Source organism: Sceloporus undulatus, chromosome 2, assembly GCF_019175285.1.
Source record: "Sceloporus undulatus isolate JIND9_A2432 ecotype Alabama chromosome 2, SceUnd_v1.1, whole genome shotgun sequence".
NCBI classification, from domain to species: domain Eukaryota; kingdom Metazoa; phylum Chordata; class Lepidosauria; order Squamata; family Phrynosomatidae; genus Sceloporus; species Sceloporus undulatus.
The window spans coordinates 126399171-126416981 of NC_056523.1; the positions used below are offsets into that span (position 1 = coordinate 126399171).

At 45.9% G+C, this 17811-nt stretch overlaps 1 protein-coding gene across 8 annotated transcripts in view; it reads right to left on the minus strand.

Annotated features, from left to right (window-relative positions):
• AKAP8 (A-kinase anchoring protein 8) overlaps positions 1–17811 on the minus strand; it is a 42706-nt gene that overhangs the window by 23938 nt on the left and 957 nt on the right. For all 8 annotated transcript variants that reach the window (XR_006102109.1, XR_006102110.1, XR_006102108.1 and 5 more), the window contains exons 2-5: positions 7078–7116; positions 6079–6111; positions 3888–4176; positions 2192–2714 (exon numbers count right to left, since the gene is read on the minus strand). Coding sequence is in view for 5 of the 8 variants with exons in the window: in XM_042451178.1 (XP_042307112.1) it covers positions 2192–2714; positions 3888–4176; positions 6079–6111; positions 7078–7116 (884 nt within the window). In the remaining 3 variants the exon portion in view is untranslated. The remainder of the gene's footprint in view (positions 1–2191; positions 2715–3887; positions 4177–6078; positions 6112–7077; positions 7117–17811) is intronic.

A 17811-nucleotide genomic window follows, 5' to 3' on the forward strand; every position in this document is an offset into this window, starting at 1 on the left:
GACATATACAAAATATTATTAAAATGGGAAACAGAGGAAGAATTCATTAAGGAGACCATGATTCAATGGGCAAAAAATATCGGCCATAATATAGATATAGACAAAATGGGAAAAGGTCTGGAAAAGCGCAAGTAAAATTTCATTGGCGCAAAATATAAGAGAAAATATTTTAAAATTGCATCATAGATGGCATTTATTGCCGGCAAAATTATCAAAAATGTATTTAAAAAATGAGCCCAAATTGTTGGAAATGCCAGAATGAAATTGGATACTTTTATCATCAATGGTGGACCTGTAAAAAAGCTAAACATTTCTGGAAAATACATGCAGATTGAAAAAATTTTGAATGTGAAAATAAAAATGACCCCAGAATTATATTTACTAACTATGATAAGAGAATGATATAAATATGAACAAATCAAAAGATTGTTATTTTACATGATAATAGCTGCAAGGTTAGAATATGCTAGAATGTGCAAAAATCCTTCTATTCCAACACTGCAAGACTGGCTAATTAATTATTGGAATTGGCTAATTTAGAAAAACTGACATGTCTTATGAGGATGAATAATAAGGATATCTTTGTACAAAGCTGGGAACAGATGATAACATATATAAGCAAGAAATATGGTGAAAAATGTGTTGGGGATTTAAAGACTGAATATGTTTTAAATAATTTAAAGTAGTTACTGAATCTATAAGAAGATTTTACTATAAGTATAGGTAGTTAAGTGTTAGGATTATGAGACTTAAGTGAAGATGTTTGAATTTATGTAACTAACTGTTAACGGTGACGTTATTTATGAAGCATGAAGATATACCAGAATTGTGGTGGAGAAAGGAAGTTCCTTTTAATTTTTTTTCTTTTCTTTCCCTCTTTTTTCCTCCTTTCTCTTTTTGTTTTCTTTTTTCTACTTATTTTGTACTTCTGTATTTCTATTAATAAAATGTAATTAAAAAATAAAAAAGTACATAAACCAGTCCTAAACTGGTGTTCATCATCAGTAATGGACTGGATGAGGGCAAATAAATTGAAACTTAATCCAGAGAAGACAGAGGTGTTCCCAGTCAGTCAGAAGGCAGATCAGGGAATAGGGATACAGCCTGTGTTAAATGGGGTTACACGCCTCCTGAAGACACAGGTTTGCAGTTTGGGGGTACTTCTGGATTCAGTGCTGAGCCTGGAAGCCCAAGTATCAGTGGTGACCAGGAGTGCTTTTGCATGTTTAAAACTTGTGCGCCAACTGCATCCATTCCTTGAAATGCCGGATCTTGCCTTGGTGGTCCATGTCTTAGTTACATCCTGCTTGGATTACTGTAATGTGCTCTATTTGGGGTTGCCTTTGAAGAGTGTTCAGAAACTGCATCTGGTGTAAAGAGCTGCATCCAGGCTGTTAACTGGTGCAGGTTACAGAGCCTACACAATGCCCTGGCTTCACTGGCTTACAGTCTGTTTCACGGCACAATTCAAAGTGCTGGTTATGACCTATAAAGCCCTATATGGCTCAGGTCGACGGTATTTGGCAGACAGTATCTCCATGTATGAACTGGTCTGGGCTCTGAGATCTTCAGGAGAGGCCCTTTTCTCAGTCTTACCACCATCAGAAGTACAGTTGGTGGGGACGCAAGAGAAGGCCTTCTCAGTGGCAGCCCCTGGACTGTGGAACTCCCTGCCCAGGGAGGCAAGAATGGCCCTAAAGTAGTGCTACTCAAAGTGTTGTTCCCAGGACCAGTGCCACTACCTGAGCCATTTGCTGTTAGTATCTAGCATTTCCAGAAAAAAGAAGAAATAATTGTACCCAATGCACACAAATTTAGTGCTATTCCTTGATAAATTGGGGGGGGGGGGGTTTGCTGGTCCCACACATCAGAGAACTTGAGAAGTACTGTCATAAGGATCCTGACCATAATGTTATCTTCCACAAAAGCCTGTAACACCATCTCTTCAGGGGAAGGTAATGAACCAAACAATATCCATGCTTCCTCCTCTTCCAAGTAAGCACTTTTCTCACACATTTATTCTCAACCCCAAATGACAGAAAAAATTTCTCCTATCGTTTCCTGCCAATCATAAGATAAATATAAGCACCTTTCTGTTAACAGCTAAAGCAATCTGTTTCACACACACACACAGACACACACGAAATAGGTATAAATGTAACAGATCTTAATGTTATCATGTTAAACTTACTCTGCCATATGATCTGCTGAAGCCATAGGATATGTTCCTGGGAAACCTTCCTACTCCCATTCCTGGTGTTCCCATCATGCCATAATCATAATCCCCATAGTTGCCAAATTCCCCATAGTCACCACAGTCTCCATAATCACCATAATCTCTATATTCAGGAATGAAGTCTTGAGAAAAGAGCGATGGAGGTCTGTTAGATCCAGATCCTCCCATATTCCTTCCGCCCATGTAATTAATCTCATTCCATCGTGTAGAGAGTCGTTCTGTACTTGATGGCATGAAGCGGTCACGACTGAAAGTGTTGGGACGTCCTCGGTTCTGTGCCCTGCCTCTAGCAAAGCTATAGTTGTTTGCTCTGTTCTGTGCCTGTTCTTGTGGGTTACCAGCAGCATCGTAGTGACATCCAAAAGAATCATTCCGATCTGATCCAACTTCATTATAGTCATAGTTGATTCTGTACAAATCACGGTCAGGCACCGAGGCTCTAGAGTCATAGGACTCAAAAGACTCAAATCTGAAAGAGCTGTATTATAAGTGAAAAATCCAGTCAGAAATTATAGACAGTTTAGTTGGGAGAACTGACAGAGCTATGAATTCCAATGTTTGAAGTTTATTTATTTACTTTCTATAAAAGAGCTATAATTTATCATTATAATTTAATTTTAATGTACTTTTTAAATATGTTATTAATTGTACTGTTTTTAATGCTGTGAAGCCACTTTGAGTCCCATTCCTGGGAAAAGAGTGGGATATAAATAAATAAATAAATAATTTAGTGATGTAGTATATGTTTTGCATGCAAAAGTTCCCAGTCTTTGGCATTTTCAAATACAGGATCTCAGGAAGCAAGGATGGGAACAACCTGTGCTTGTCAGCTTAGAGAGCTACTGCCAATCAGAACAGACAATATTGGCTTAAAGGACAACATTGGCCACACCCTGTATCAAACATATTTCTATGTATCAAACACCTTTCCATGTTTAATAGATTGGAAATTAGTAAATTAGAAGGAAAATCTTTTAGAAATGTTAGGAAAGCTTCCTTCTTGTCAGCTGAAAAGGGTACTCTTAAAAGATTTGAAAGTCATATAACATTTTTTCTTAGGAGGGTTCATACTGTGCAAAATAAAGATAGGAAATGATTGGTTCAGCTAAAAGGCTGTATTGGTCATTAGATAAGGAAAAATGCAATATGTAATCTGTTTGAAATCTCATTGATAACTGTTGTCTCAAACAAGATTAAACCACAGATTCTCCCTATGATAACTCATCTTCTTTTGCATGAAAAACATGTCATCAGAAACTAACACACAGTGCACCCTTCCCTTACACGGGGATTCGTTCCGGACTCCCCCCCCCCCCCAATGTAAGGGAAAATACATGTATGGTCAAGCCCCATCAGAGGTAATGGGGTTCGTGCCCGCAGCGCGCCCCATTACTCTTCCTGGAGCACCAAGGCTTCTTCCGGCGCAGGCTTCCAACATATGCTGGAAGCTGCGTAAGCCACACCCGTGTATAATGCGGATACAGTGTATATATGTGAACCATATGGACTGTATTTTGAGCCACTACATACTTAAAGTATGTAAATAAATAAAGAATTAATACAATCCTAAAAGTTCTTGTACTTTAAGAATTTAAGTTATCAGAAAAACAAACATGGATATTTTCTTTTTTAGAGATAAAGAAAAACTTACCTTCCCTGATCTTCCAAGCCTTCTCCAGCACTGCCACTGCCTTCCTTTGACAGCATATCCAGACGCTGGTTTATTTTTGCTATAATGGAGTCGTTGTTTTCTGTGCCCACTATCCCAGTATTGTAATTTACAACTGGCATACCAGTGCTCATGTCGGTACTCATTGTCATATTATTAGCTTTAGAAGCATCCCATGTAGTTGTGGCAACAGCACCAGCATCATAGTTGTACGTGGCAGCAGTAGCAGAATTGTTGGCTTGGGCACTGTAATAATCATAGCCTTCATATCCTGGCAAAAAAAGAAAGGCAAGATGGATACAGTGAACAAACCTGAAAGATGAAGTGGATTTCTCAAACCTTCATCTAATTCTATGTAAACTACAACCAAATTAAATTTAAACAGTTGCCAGACACAAATATTTATTAGATTACCAGCATCCACTGACATAACACAGTAAATAGGTATTGCTTTAATGATGTGCCCAACAATACAAGTGGTGGAGAGTTTAAGTTGTTTCATTATTATTGTTTCAGTTTTCCTATATAAAAGTACATTTAACCCATCCTGAGCTCCCTGAAAAGAGGGAAGACTAAAATTATAAATAACATCTACACCACACATTATACTGTATATTACAAATGAAGCCATTATCCAGAGGAAGAGAAGGGCAGGCCAGCTCCATCAGGCCTTGCCTGAAAAGAAGGCCCTCCTTCCATCATTCCATCCATCATTCAAAGGGAGAGAAGGGCAGGCCAGCTCCATCGGGCCTAATCCGAGTAAGAAGGGCCCTCCCTCCTGTCCATATGTCATGGTCAGGCCTCCAAAGGAGAGAAGATCTGCTGGACTTTCCCCCTTCCCCACTGCCATTCCCTTCTCCTTTTGTGTCTTGTCTCTTTAGATTGTAAGCCTGAAAGCAGGTAAATGTCTAATTAACAATTTGTAAGCCGCTCTGATAGCCTTTTGGCTGAAGAGTGGGGTATAAATAGTAATTATTATTATTATTTAAATGTTTCTACCTATCTCTGATTAACACATCTTACCCACGGCTATGGGTGAGTGCACTGTTTGTGATTGGTGGAGGCATTTCTCCTTCTGTGAGGGAAGTTATTCAACAGTCAGGGTAGTGTTACCGTATGTGCAAGAGAACCCGATGAACTACCTCTCTCTACATCTCATCTGCCCTCTCAGTTCAGCCTTTCTCATCCCTGTGACCTTTGCTCCTGCTACCATATTTTCCTCTACCAGCCATGTAATTTTCCACCAACTGTTCCTCAAGGGTTGTTTTATCTGTCCCCTTCTCCAGCTGAGTTACGGCTACATTAAGATCTTGGGTTTCTCCACTGATTTCTATGGAGACATCTCACTTCTATTCCTGAGAACATGTAAAAGCAGATGTTCAGTTTCACCCAAGAAATTATTTATCCATATCATGGTGGCATTCTCTATCATTTTTATATCTCTGTGCTTTTCTCTCTTTTACTGTGTTCTCTCTCCTCTTTTCTCTACCTCCTGGATGAAGAGGAAATAGAAAGGCAGGAATTTAGCAAAAGAGAACAAAGGAAGAGACATATAAACCATCCACTCTCCCATTTACCAGTTCTGAACTTCTTGCCTTCTTTCGCTTACCCACTCCTGCCCACCTGCCAACAGACCAGCAGTACTTCAAAGCATTCCAGGCTTCCACAACAACATCTACTCTTACTCAACTACTTCCATTTCACTCTCCTATGGTTTTCTTCAACTGACTATGTTCTGTGGCTACTGAGCATGCAAAGTCCTTATTAGGCCTTTGGTGGGAGTGCTCCCCTTACCTTTGATTTTTAAAAAAAGTGTTTCCACAACCTCTGAATTCCACCAATGAAGCTGATACTTCCTCTATTGCTCAGTGACTTAACTTGTCCACAGACCTGTAAACATACTGGGATAATAATGAAGCTGCCTTATACTGAGCCAGACCTTGCATCCATCGCATCCCTGATATTCCCATGCGGTTGCCCCCCTTAAGTATTAAACTGGCTAACCATACTTTGCTTCTCAATTCAGATACAATTGGTTCTGTTCAAGATGGCAGAGGGACCAATGCCTCTGTCAATTAATCTTTCATTTACAAAAATACTGGGGAAATATTCAACAGAGTATTGCAGAATAAAAGCAAGACTTTTTAGGAACAAACACAGTGAAAAGACATACCTTGCCAACTTGTTGGGTTTGCAGCATATGAACCTTAGCAAGACATAAAGAGATAAATGTTTAGCACTTCATTACACACATCAGTCAAGGTAATATAACTATATAATATAAAGCTGAAGTTAATCATCTTGATGTTCATAAGGGAAAGACACATACATGTTATATAATTTGTATCAGACCAATTATACTGTCTCCAAATTAATTAGAGTTTATATAATTATCATACACATTAATACACAATTAACACAACAGAGCACAGGCAACATGTTAAGAAGATTGAACTGCAGTTACCAAGAAATAATTAAAACTTCTTTTAAAAAACCACTATGATTTCTTCAGATTTTTATCTTCTATCTTTAATTATATATAATATATTTAATATATATATAACCTTACAAGAGGCAAAAGCTACAGATGCTATAGGCAGATATTAAATATGTGTGTGTGTGTGCCTTCAAGCCGCCTGTCAACTTATGGCAATCTCCACAAATTTCATAGGGTTTATTTAGGCAATCAAGGCTCAGAGGTGGTTTTGTCAATTCCTTTCTCTGAAATATAACATATAGCACCTTGGATACATTGGAAGTCTCCAATCCAAGTAATAGTCATAGCCAACTCTGCTTAGTTTCCAAGATCTGATGAAATCTGGTGCCTTTGGGGTATTTAGGCCCAGATATTAAATACTATTAAATACTAAATTCTAAATCCAACTTTCATCCTTACTGGGTAAGCCCACTGAATCAACTACTCGAAAGTAAGTCAACACTTAAAAGTCCTATTTTTTGTGGGTTTAGCTGGGACTAGTGACTGCATTTAAGCCAAGAGTCAAAAAGAAAAAATGATCTCAACTATTGTTCAAAAAGTAAAGTTGAACTGCAGTTCAGCACAATTCTGGGGGCAAAATGTTATTTGTGATTTAGGCTTAATGTTGGCATTTTATTTTGAAAACTATTAAGTGTTTATTTTTCTTATTTTTGCCTAAGAGAGATCATGACATACCTTGAGTACTGCAGGTATCAGTACCCCAAGAACCATAACCTGTAAGACAAATATTTAATGGGTCATTAGCTCAAGTAAACATTCCACTGCTCACTTAGCTTTGACCTTTATATCCCCCCCCCTTTCCCCACCAATACTCCCCTTTTTATCCCCTTTCTCAATACAAAATAGATGGAATTTTTTTTCCTCAAGTTACAGCTCCGTAACTACATCTGAGTAACAATATCTTAACCACTCAGCACAACGGTAGGGAACAATCCTGCCCCATAGGTCACAAGGAAGCCATGTGTAGTTCCAGTCAAAGTTTTGAAGGGTCAGAGAATAAGGCTTTTACAATCTCCAGCAGCAAAGAACCCTCTGTAACCCCCTCTCCCAAACCTAGTTGTCACATTTATATCGGTAATTTTGGGGATGAGAAGTTCCTTCGCAGAGATGCTAGCTTTACGATGCATTCACCATTTGGTGACTCTTCATAAGGCATCTAGTTCAGCATGTCTTATATCGGAATGTCAAGACTACATCTTTACATAATTCTCTTCAAAAAATATCCCATGAGTGACTGATCAGCACAATCCTATGTATCACTGGAGGGATACAGATTGGCAGAAAGAGGCATTGAGACATGCCCTTTTCCTGCCTGGATGGAGACCACGCCACCAAATTTTATTATTTATAGTATTTATTCCTGCCCTCAGCCCTAATGGCTCTCATGTGGCTTACAATATTATTTTTAATCAGACAGTTCCCGCCCTCAGGCTTACAATCTAAAAGACACGAAACAAAGGAGAAGGAATGGTGAGGGAAAGGGGATGAGGTCCAGTGGTTCTTCTCTCCCTAAGCCTGGACCAAGGCAGATGGATTGGAGGGAGGTTCTTCCTTCTTTCAGGCTAGCCCTGGTGGAACTGGACTTCCTGGCGAACTCTCTCGCAGGCCGCAGATGGCATTGTGGAGAGCAGAGTCGCCTTCCCTCAGGCTAGTCCTGAGGGACTGGACTTGCCTGGCGAACTCCCTCTCAGGCCGGCAGATGGCAGTGTGGAGAGCGGCGTCTCCTATCGTCTCTGGCTTAGTCCTGATGAGCTGGCCTTGCCGGCGAAACTCCCTCTCAGGCCAGCAGATGGCAGTTGTGCAGGGCGAGTCTCCTTCTCTCAGGCTTAGCCTGATGGAGCTGGACTTGCCTGGCGCACTCCCTCTCAGCTGGCAGATGGCAGTTGTGGAGGGCGGAGTCTCCTTCCTTCAGTCTTAGTCCTGATGGACTGGACTTGCCTGGCCAACCCCCTCTCAGGCCGGCAGATGGCAGTTGTGAGGGCGGGATTCTCCTTCCTTCAGGCTTAGTCGTCATGGAGCTGGACTTGCCTGGCGAACTCTCTCTCAGGCTGGCAGATGGCAGTTGTGGAGGGCAGCACTCACTTCTTCAGGCTTAGTCCTGATGGAGGCTGGACTGCCTGGGAACTCCCTCTTCACCGGCAGATGGCAGTTGTGGAGGCGGCAGTCTCCTTCCTCTCAGGCTTAGTCCTGATGGAGCTGGACTGCTGGCGAACTCCCTCTCAGGCCGCAGATGGCAGTTGTGAGGGTGGAGTCTCCTTCCTTCAGGCTAGTCCTGATGGAGCTGGACCTGCCTGGCGAACTCCTCTCAGGCCGGCAGATGGCAGTTGTGGAGGGCGGAGTCTCCTTCCTTCAGGCTTAGTCCGGATGGAACTGGACTTGCCGGGAACTGCCTCTCAGGCCGGCAGATGGCAGTTGTGGAGGGCGGAGTCTCCTTCCTTCAGGCTTAGTCCTGATGGAGCTGGACTTGATGGCAAAATCCCTCTCAGGCCGGCAGATGGCAGTTGTGCAGGGCGGAGTCGCCTTCCTTCAGGCTTAGCCTGATGGAGCTGGACTTGCCTGGCCAACTCCCGCTCTCAGGCCGGCAGATGGCAGTTGTGGAGGGCGGCGTTCCTTCCGCAGGCTTAGTCCTGATGGACTGACTTGCCTGGCCAACTCCCTTCAGGCCGAGCAGATGGCATTTGTGGAGGGCGGTGTCTCCTTCCTTCAGGCTTAGTCCTGATGGAGCTGGACTTGCCTGGCGAACTCTCTCCAGGACGGCAGATGCAGTTGTGGAGGGCAGCATCTCCTTCCTCTCTCAGCTTAGTCCTGATGAGCGGGACTGCCTGGCAAACTCCCTCTCAGGCCGGCAGATGGCAGTTGTGCAGGGCGGAGTCCCTTCCTTCAGGCTTAGTCACTATGGAGCTGGACTTGCCTGGCCACTCCCTCTCAGGCCCAGATGGGCAGTTGTGGAGGGCGGAGTCTCCTTCCTTCAGGCTTATTCCTGATGGAGCTGGACTTGCCTGGCGAACTCCCTCTCAGGCCGGCAGATGGCATTGGGGGAGAGCGGAGTCCCTTCCTCGCAGCGTAGTCCGGATGGAACTGGACTTGCCTGGCCAACTCCCTCTCAGGGGCCGCAGATGGCAGTTGTGAGGGCGGCGTCTCTTCTTCAGGCTAGTCCTGATGGAGCTGGACTTGCCTGGCCAACTCCCTCTCAGGCCGGCAGATGGCAGTTGTGGAGGGCGGTTACTCCTTCCTCAGGCTATTCCTGATGGAGCTGGACTTGCCTGGCGAACTCTCCGCTCAGGACGGCAGATGGGGCATTGTGGAGGCAGCATCTCCTCCTCAGGCTTAGTCCTGATGGAGCTGGACTTCCTGCGAACTCCCTCTCAGCCCGGCAGATGGCAGTTGTGGAGGGCGGAGTCCCGCCCTTCAGGCTTATCCTGATGGGGCTGGACTTGCCTGGCGAACTGCCTCTCAGGCCGGCAGATGGCAGTTGTGGAGGGCGGAGTCGCCTCCTTCAGGCTTAGTCCTGATGGAGCTGGACTTGCCGGGCAAACTCTCTCTCAGGCCGGCACATGGCAGTGTGGAGGGCGGAGTCTCCTTCCTTCAGACTTAGTCCGGATGGAGCTGGACTTGCCTGCAAACCTCTCTCAGGCCGGCACTGGCAGTTTGGGGATGGCGGTGTCTCCTTCCTCAGGCTAGTCCTGATGAGCGGACTTGCCTGGCCCAACTCCCTCTCAGGCCGGCAGATGGCAGTTGTTGGAGGGCGGGGTCCCTTTCCTTCAGGTAGTCTGATGGAACTGGACGGCCTGGCCCAACCTCCCTCTCAGGCCGCAGATGCAGTTGTGGAGGGCAGCGTCTCTTCCTTCAGGCTTAGTCCTGATGAAGCTGGACTTCCCTGGCCAACTCCCTCAGGCCGGCAGATGGCAGTTTGTGGAGGGCGGAGTCTCCTTCCTTCAGGCTTAGTCCAAATGGAGCTGGACTGCCTGGCCAACTCCCTCTCAGGCCAGCAGATGGCAGTTGTGGAGGGCGGAGTCTCCTTCCTCAGTCTTAGTCTGATGGAGCTGGACTTGCCTGGCCACTCCCTCTAGGCCGGCAGATGGCATTGTGGAGGGCGGAGTCTCCTTCCTTCAGGCTTAGTCTGAGGGACCTGGACTTGCCTGGCGAACTCCCTCTCAGGCGGGCAGATGGCAGTTTGTGAGGGCGAGTCTCCTCCTCAGGCTTAGTCCTGATGGAGCTGGACTTGCCTGCCAACTCCCCTCAGGCCGGCAGATGGCAGTTGTGGAGGGCGGAGTCTCCTTCCTCTCAGGCTTAGTCCTGATTGAGCTGACTTGCCTGGCCAACTCCCTCTCAGGCCGGCAGATGGCAGTTGTGGAGGGCGGAGGCCCTTCCTCCTCGGCTTAGTCCTGAGGGAGCTGGACTTGCCGTGGCGAACTCCCTCAGGCCGGCAGATGGCAGTTGTGGAGGGCGGAGTCTCCTTCCTTCAGGCTTAGTCCGATGCTGGACTTTCCTGGCGAACTCCTCTCAGGCCGGCAGATGGCAGTTTTGGGAGCGGAGTCTCCTTCCTGCAGGCTTATCCTATGGAGCTGGGACTTGCCTGGCGAACTCCCTCTCAGGCCGCAGATGGCAGTTGTGGAGGGCGGAGTCTCCTTCCTTCAGGTTAGTCCTGATGGAACTGGACTTGCCTGGGCGAACTCCCTCCGGTCGGCAGATGGCAGTTTGGAGAGCGAGTCTCCTTCCTTCAGGCTTAGTCCCTGATGGAGCTGGGCTTGCCTGGCGAACTCCCTCTCAGGCCGGCAGATGGCAGTTTGTGGAGGGCGGAGTCTCCTTCCTTCAGGCTTAGTCCTGATGGAGCTGGACTTGCCTGGCGAACTCCCTCTCAGGCCGGCAGATGCAGTTGTGCAGGCGGAGCTCCTTCCTCGCTTAGTCCTGATGAGCTGGACTTGCCTGGCGACTCCCTCTCAGGCCGGCAGATGGCAGTTGTGGAGAGCGGAGTCTCCTTCCTTCAGGCTTAGTCCTGATGGAACTGGACTTGCCTGGCCAACTCCTCTCGCCGGCAGATGGCATTTGTGGAGGGCGAGTCTCCTTCCTTCAGGCTTAGTCCTGATGGAGCTGACTTGCCTGGCGAACTCCCTCTCAGGCCGCAGATGGCAGTTTGCAGGGCGGAGTCTCCTTCCTTCAGCTTGTCCTGATGGAGCTGACTTTGCCTGGCGAACTCCCTCAGGCCGGCAGATGGCAGTTGTGAGAGCGAGTCTCTTCCTTCAGGCTTAGTCCTGATGGAACTGGACTTGCCTGGCCAACTCCCTCTCAGGCCGGCAGATTGGCATTTTGGAGGCGGAGTCTCCTTCCTCTCAGGCTTAGTCCTGATGGACTGGACTTGCCTGGCCAACTCCTCTCAGGCCGGCAGATGGCAGTTGTGGAGCAGTCTCCTTCCTCTCAGCTTAGTCTGATGGAACTGGACTTGCCTGGCCAACTTCCCTCTCAGGCCGGCAGATGGCAGTTGTGGAGGGCGGAGTCTCCTTCCTTCAGCGCTTAGTCCTGATGGAGCTGGACTTGCCCCTGGCGAACTCCCTCTCAGCGGCGCAGATGCAGTTGTGGAGGGCGGAGTCTCCTTCCTCCTCAGGCTTAGTTGATGGAACTGGACTTGCCTGGCGAACTCCCTCTCAGGCCGGCAGATGCAGTTTGTGGAGGGCGGAGTCTCCTTCCTCTCAGGCTTAGTCCTGATGGAGCTGGACTTGCCTGGCGAACTCCCTCTCAGGCCGCGATGGCAGTTGTGGAGGGCGGAGTCTCCTTCCTCTCAGGCTTAGTCCTGATGGAGCTGGACTTGCCTGGCGAACTCCCTCTCAGGCCAGCAGATGGCGTTGTTGAGGGCGGAGTCTCCTTCCTCTCAGGCTTAGTCCTGATGGAGCTGGACTTGCCTGGCTGAACTCCCTCTCAGCCGGCATATGGCAGTTGTGGAGGCGGAGTTCCTCCTTCCTTCGTCATCCGGAGAACTAGACTTGCCTGGCCACCCTCTCAGGCCGGCAGATGGCAGTTTGTGGAGGGCGAGTCCCCCTTCTCTCAGGCTTAGTCCTGATGGAGCTGGCCTGCCTGGCGAACTCCCTCTCCAGCCGGCAGATGGCAGTTGTGGGGCGGATTTTCCTCCTTCCTTCAGGCTTAGTCCTGATGGAGCTGGACTTGTTGCCTGGCAACTCCCTCTCAGGCCGGCAGATGGCAGTTGTGGAGAGCGGAGTCTCCTTCCTTCAGGCTTAGTCCGATGGAGCTGGACTTGCCTGGCGAATTCCCTCTCAGGCCGCGATGACAGTTGTGGAGGAGCGGAGTCTCCTTCCTTCAGCTTAGTCCTGATGGAGCTGGACTTGCCTGGCCGAACTCCCTCTCAGCCGGCAGATGGCAGTTGTGGAGGGCGGAGTCCCCTTCCTCAGCTTAGTCCTGATGGAACTGGACTTGCCTGGCGAACTCCCTCTCAGGCCGGCAGATGGCAGTTTTGTGAGAGCGGAGTCCTCCTTCCTCTCAGGCTTAGTCCTGATGGAACTGGACTTGCCTGGCCACTCCCTCTCAGGCGGCAAATGGCAGTTGTGAGGGCGGAGTCTCCTTCCTTCAGGCTTAGTCCTGATGGAGCTGGACTTGCCTGGCGAACTCCCTCTCAGGCCGGCCAGATGGCAGTTGTGGAGGGCGGAGTCTCCTTCCTTCAGGCTTCGTCCGGATGGAGCTGGACTTGCCTGGCGAAACTCCCTCTCAGGCCGGCAGATGCAGTTTGTGGAGGGCGGAGTCTCCTTCCCTCAGGCTTAGTCTGAATGGCCATGGCCTCCAGAGGCCTAAAAAAGAACCTGCTTCTGGCAGGTTCTTTTTACACTTTGTGCAGGGCGCCATGTGCACTTGGCATGTCATGATGTTCATGGTGTGATGCTGTTTGGGTGCTGCGCAGCACGTACGTCATCGTTTACGCACCCAATGTGGCAAGATAGTGCCCATGCGCCGAAGTAGGTTGGGCGCACCAGTCTGTACCAGGCAAGCCCACTCTATTTGGTGGGCTTTACTTTTATGTAAGGGTAAATATTCCATATTAATTTTACAACTGGAATTCTCCTTCACCATGCCTTTTAATTTTTCTTTGTTAGCTTCTCTGGGCACAGGCAGGGATATGTGGCCCTCAGATGATGTTGACTTCAGTTCTCAGCTTTCTAGCCGCATAGCCAGGGATGAATGCTAGACTGTCCAGCATCTGTAGGGTTGTCAATATTACACACCTCATGTGGGCATCAATTTTTGTCAGAGGAGATGACTGATAACTGAGATGTTACTACGTATATATGTATGTACAGTGATAGATCAAAAAGCAGTAACTGAGGCCAATATAAGTAAGCAAGTAAGCAGTTAGTCAGTCAGTTGGTGTGTAGTGGCTCGCAAAGTCATTTAGGGCCTTTAAAAGAAAACATTTTAAGGAAAGCATTTTTAAAATTAAAAAAAATTGTACAAGAGATGTAGAATTCAAACTGAATCTAATGAACGAAAGCACAATTATCACCCTCAATTACTCCAATCTATCAGTCTATAAAACGACTGGCATCTGTGTTCCTTCCAAGAAAAGTCTCTTCATTCATTTTAATTACTGAAAATATAATGCCTCTTTTCAATAGAGAACATGAACATGTTCAGTAACTCATATATTTCATGCTACACAAAAACATCAGCTGAGCTGCATGAAAACGGGCTGGATCCCTCCAGGTTCAGAGGCCACATCACACATGATGAAATGGCAGAGCTGAAGAACCTAGTCTCCCTTGTTATTGTTATTGCTGCCTGTGTGCCTTCAAGTCATTTCAACTTTTGGCATCTCTAAGGCAATTCTATGATGGGATTTTCTTGGCAAGATTTCACAGAATCAAGAGCGGGCGAGACACAAGGGCCAGTCAGTCAAACCCCCCTGCCATGCAGGAAATTGTTCTGAGGAGGTGTACCATTTGCTTCCCATGAGGCTGAGAGAGTGTGACTTTGCACAAGGTCACCCAGTGGGTTTCATGGCGGACTGGGAATCAACCAGGAATCTCACAATAAAGATAGGGATATAGTATTTAACAAAATAAAATAAAATACCACCACCACCACCAACAACAACAGAGATTATGAATTCCCAGCATGACACAGAAACATTATTTAGCGCTATATTCTCACAAAAACATACTCCATTCTAAACATAATTACTAAGCAACACACCAGATGTACACATATCAATAAACGGTGCTGTTTCGAATTGTAATTAACTTTTTACAGAAACATAGCCATGTTAGTCTGGGAATATCATGTGAAAAGGAATCTTGCAGTACCTTTGAGACAAACTGGTGGAAAGAAAATTTGTAGCATGAGCTCCCATAGATTTGGTCTACTTTCTCATCGTGCAAATCTACGAAAGCGCTGCTACAACTCTTTTGCAGTTAGTCTCAAAGGTGCTGAAGATTCTTTGCTACTTTTAAATACATATTACACTAGCTTTCCCATGTTCTATCAAGGCAATGCAACTCTTGCTTCCATTTCAACTGTGAATTTGCTGTCTTTGAGATTTTTATTTTATATATGTAATGTTAAACACTTTTTGATGTTGTGCAGCATAGAGCAACATCAACGTTTTGGCACCATTTTCCATCTTTTGACTGTAGTCATTCAGCGTGAGCTGAGAAACACATCTGCCTTTCTCAGTGAGCAAAGAACACCGTAAACGTCTCTCAGAGGAGGCTTTTATTCTTAGAAGACATTCCACTGTGTACAACAATATATACATCGACCCATCCACCATCCACGTAGTAACACCTACTCTGGGGTACACTGCTCCACTACTCTCACAAGGTTCCCTGAGGCCCCACTAGGCTTGCCTCTCCCTCTGGTCTCACAAAGATCCAGTCTCCCTCCTGAGGACCTCCAGACTGGCAGCATCCTACATACTTTACAGCACTTGTTGATATCTTTTTGATTGTTCATTTCTTTCTGTTTACTGCCTAATCCTTCTGCTCTCAGTAACCCGTTTATGGCCGGGTTACTATTAAAACCCACATTGTACATTTTCCTTATGACTCTATATCCCAACATGTAAGTTAACAGACTGGAACTTTTGGCTTTGTTTACTAACACAGGTCAAATAAATATGACAAAAAGAAATCCCAGTAACGCTGGAGCAATATAAATCAAGATTTCCTCTTGGGCTCTTATTCTTCTACCAAATGAAAATGTATCACTCAGGTACTTGCAATTATTGTTATTCATGCTTTGTCTTTATATGCAATAAATATAAAATGTGATGTGAAATCCGATTATCGGAAATGGCACTTGATATCATAAAGATCATAGGCACCATACAGCACTCTCATTTAGCTGCCCCAGATAGTATTATTATCAGAGTACATAGACTGTTCTTTTTAAATTGAAACTTAAGTTTCACTTATTAGAGTAAGATTCAAAATGGCAACTCTGAAGGGTTTCAATAGAATTACAATTAAAGAACAGGAGCATGGTCTAGGAATTAATGTTCAGTACCAGATTTGAAAGCTAGCATGATGTAGTGGTTTGAGTATTGGATTTTGACTCTGGAGATCAGGGGTCCAAAACACACTGCACAAATAAACCAGTTTGAAGCCGCTTTAACTGCCTGGCTCAATGCCAGAGAATTCTAGGAACTGTAGTTTTGTGAGACATTTAGCCTTCTGTCAGAGAGCTTTGCGGCCAAAAATAAACTACAATTCCCAGGATTCCCTAGCATTGAGCCAGGGCAGTTAAAGTGGCTTCCAAGTGGATTATTTCTGATGTTTTGGACTGGGTTTCGCTCCTTGCTCAGTCATGGAAATCTGCTGGGTGACCTTGGGTGAGTCACACTCTCAGCATTGATAACTCTGTGACAGGATTGCCTTAGGCCGGCCCTTGGTCAGAAATGACTTGGAGGCACATAACAAAAACCAGATTTGAGCTCACAAGGATTCATACATAGATTCCCCCAAAGCTTTCTCCATCAGGAGAGTCTACATAGCTTTAGCTAAATAGTGAAATAGAATCCACTGTAAATCAACCCAGATTTACTAGTAACTCCCAAACTACCTTTTATGTATCCCTGCATTATATCCTATGGAGAAAAACAGTTACTTTTATCTCATACAGGGCTATTATGTCACAAAGGTATCAGAACAGAAAGAGCATGTGTCCAACTAGCAACTTTTTAAAACACAAATCTGGGCTAGACAACTGTGGCTATTCAAATGTTTTTGCCAACAGTCTGTGCCAGTGTTGCCAATAATGAGGGACTATGGGGGCTGAATAAACATGTGAATAGTCAGTCTCTTGCCCCTGATTTAAATCCTTTTCAGTTGGGAGACACACACACACACAAAACCATTAAAAATCTTCTAGTATTCTATGGACACCAGCCTTCAAATCCAATGTCCACCACATGGATTTCATAGGATTTTCTTAGGCAAGGAACACCCAGAGGGGATTTTTGCCAATTGCTTCCTCTGAAATATAGCCTACAGCACCTGGTATTCCTTGGTGGTCTCCCATCCAAATACTAACCAGGGATGACCCTGCGTAGCTTCCAAGATCAGGTAGGCTCTGGTGGGGAGGAGGGAGGATATGTTGTAATAGAAATGTCCTAAAATATAATGGCAAACTGATAGGCACAAGTCTCTAACCTCAAGTCCTGAGTCAAGTCTCAAGTCCTTGCAAGATTTCCAGATCTAATCATATGTATATAAATGTGGAATTATGTGTATATGTATGTGTGTTTGTACACATCATACACATCTCCTGTACTACAAACGTGTGTGTGTGCATGCCTTCAAGTTGCCTGTCAACTCATGACAACTCATGAATTTCATAGGGCAGGCCTGCACAACATATAGCCTGGGGGCTGCATGTGGCCCTCCCTCCAAAGGATTTTGGGTGGCCCACAAGGATGTGGAATGATTTCAAGGCATGTCTGCTACTGAGGAAAAGGCCATGTGGAGGAGGACGGCAAACACTCGCCCTGCAAGGCTCCTCCGCTGCTCAGCTTTCTCCTGAGAAGGCCAGGTAGCAGAGGAAGGGGTAAATACTCACCCCTCGTGGCTTCTCTGCCGCTCGGCTTTCTCCTGAGGAGAGGGCCGAGCAGAGGAGGATGGAATTAATATTAATTCATTAATTAGTATTTAATTAAAACCGATTTGTGGCCCAAAGAAGTTCAACCTATTTTAATTTTGGCCCCCATCTACTTCCGGGCTTGTGCAGGTCCGTCAGGCAAGAGCTAGTCAGAGGTGGTTTTACCAGTTCTTTCCTATGAAATATAACCCATAGCACCTGGGACTCATTGGCGGTCTCCCATCCAAGCACTAACCAGGGCTGGCCCTGCTTAGCTTCCAACATCACTTGAGATCTGGCTCACAACCTTTGGCCCTCCAGATGCTTTGGACTTCA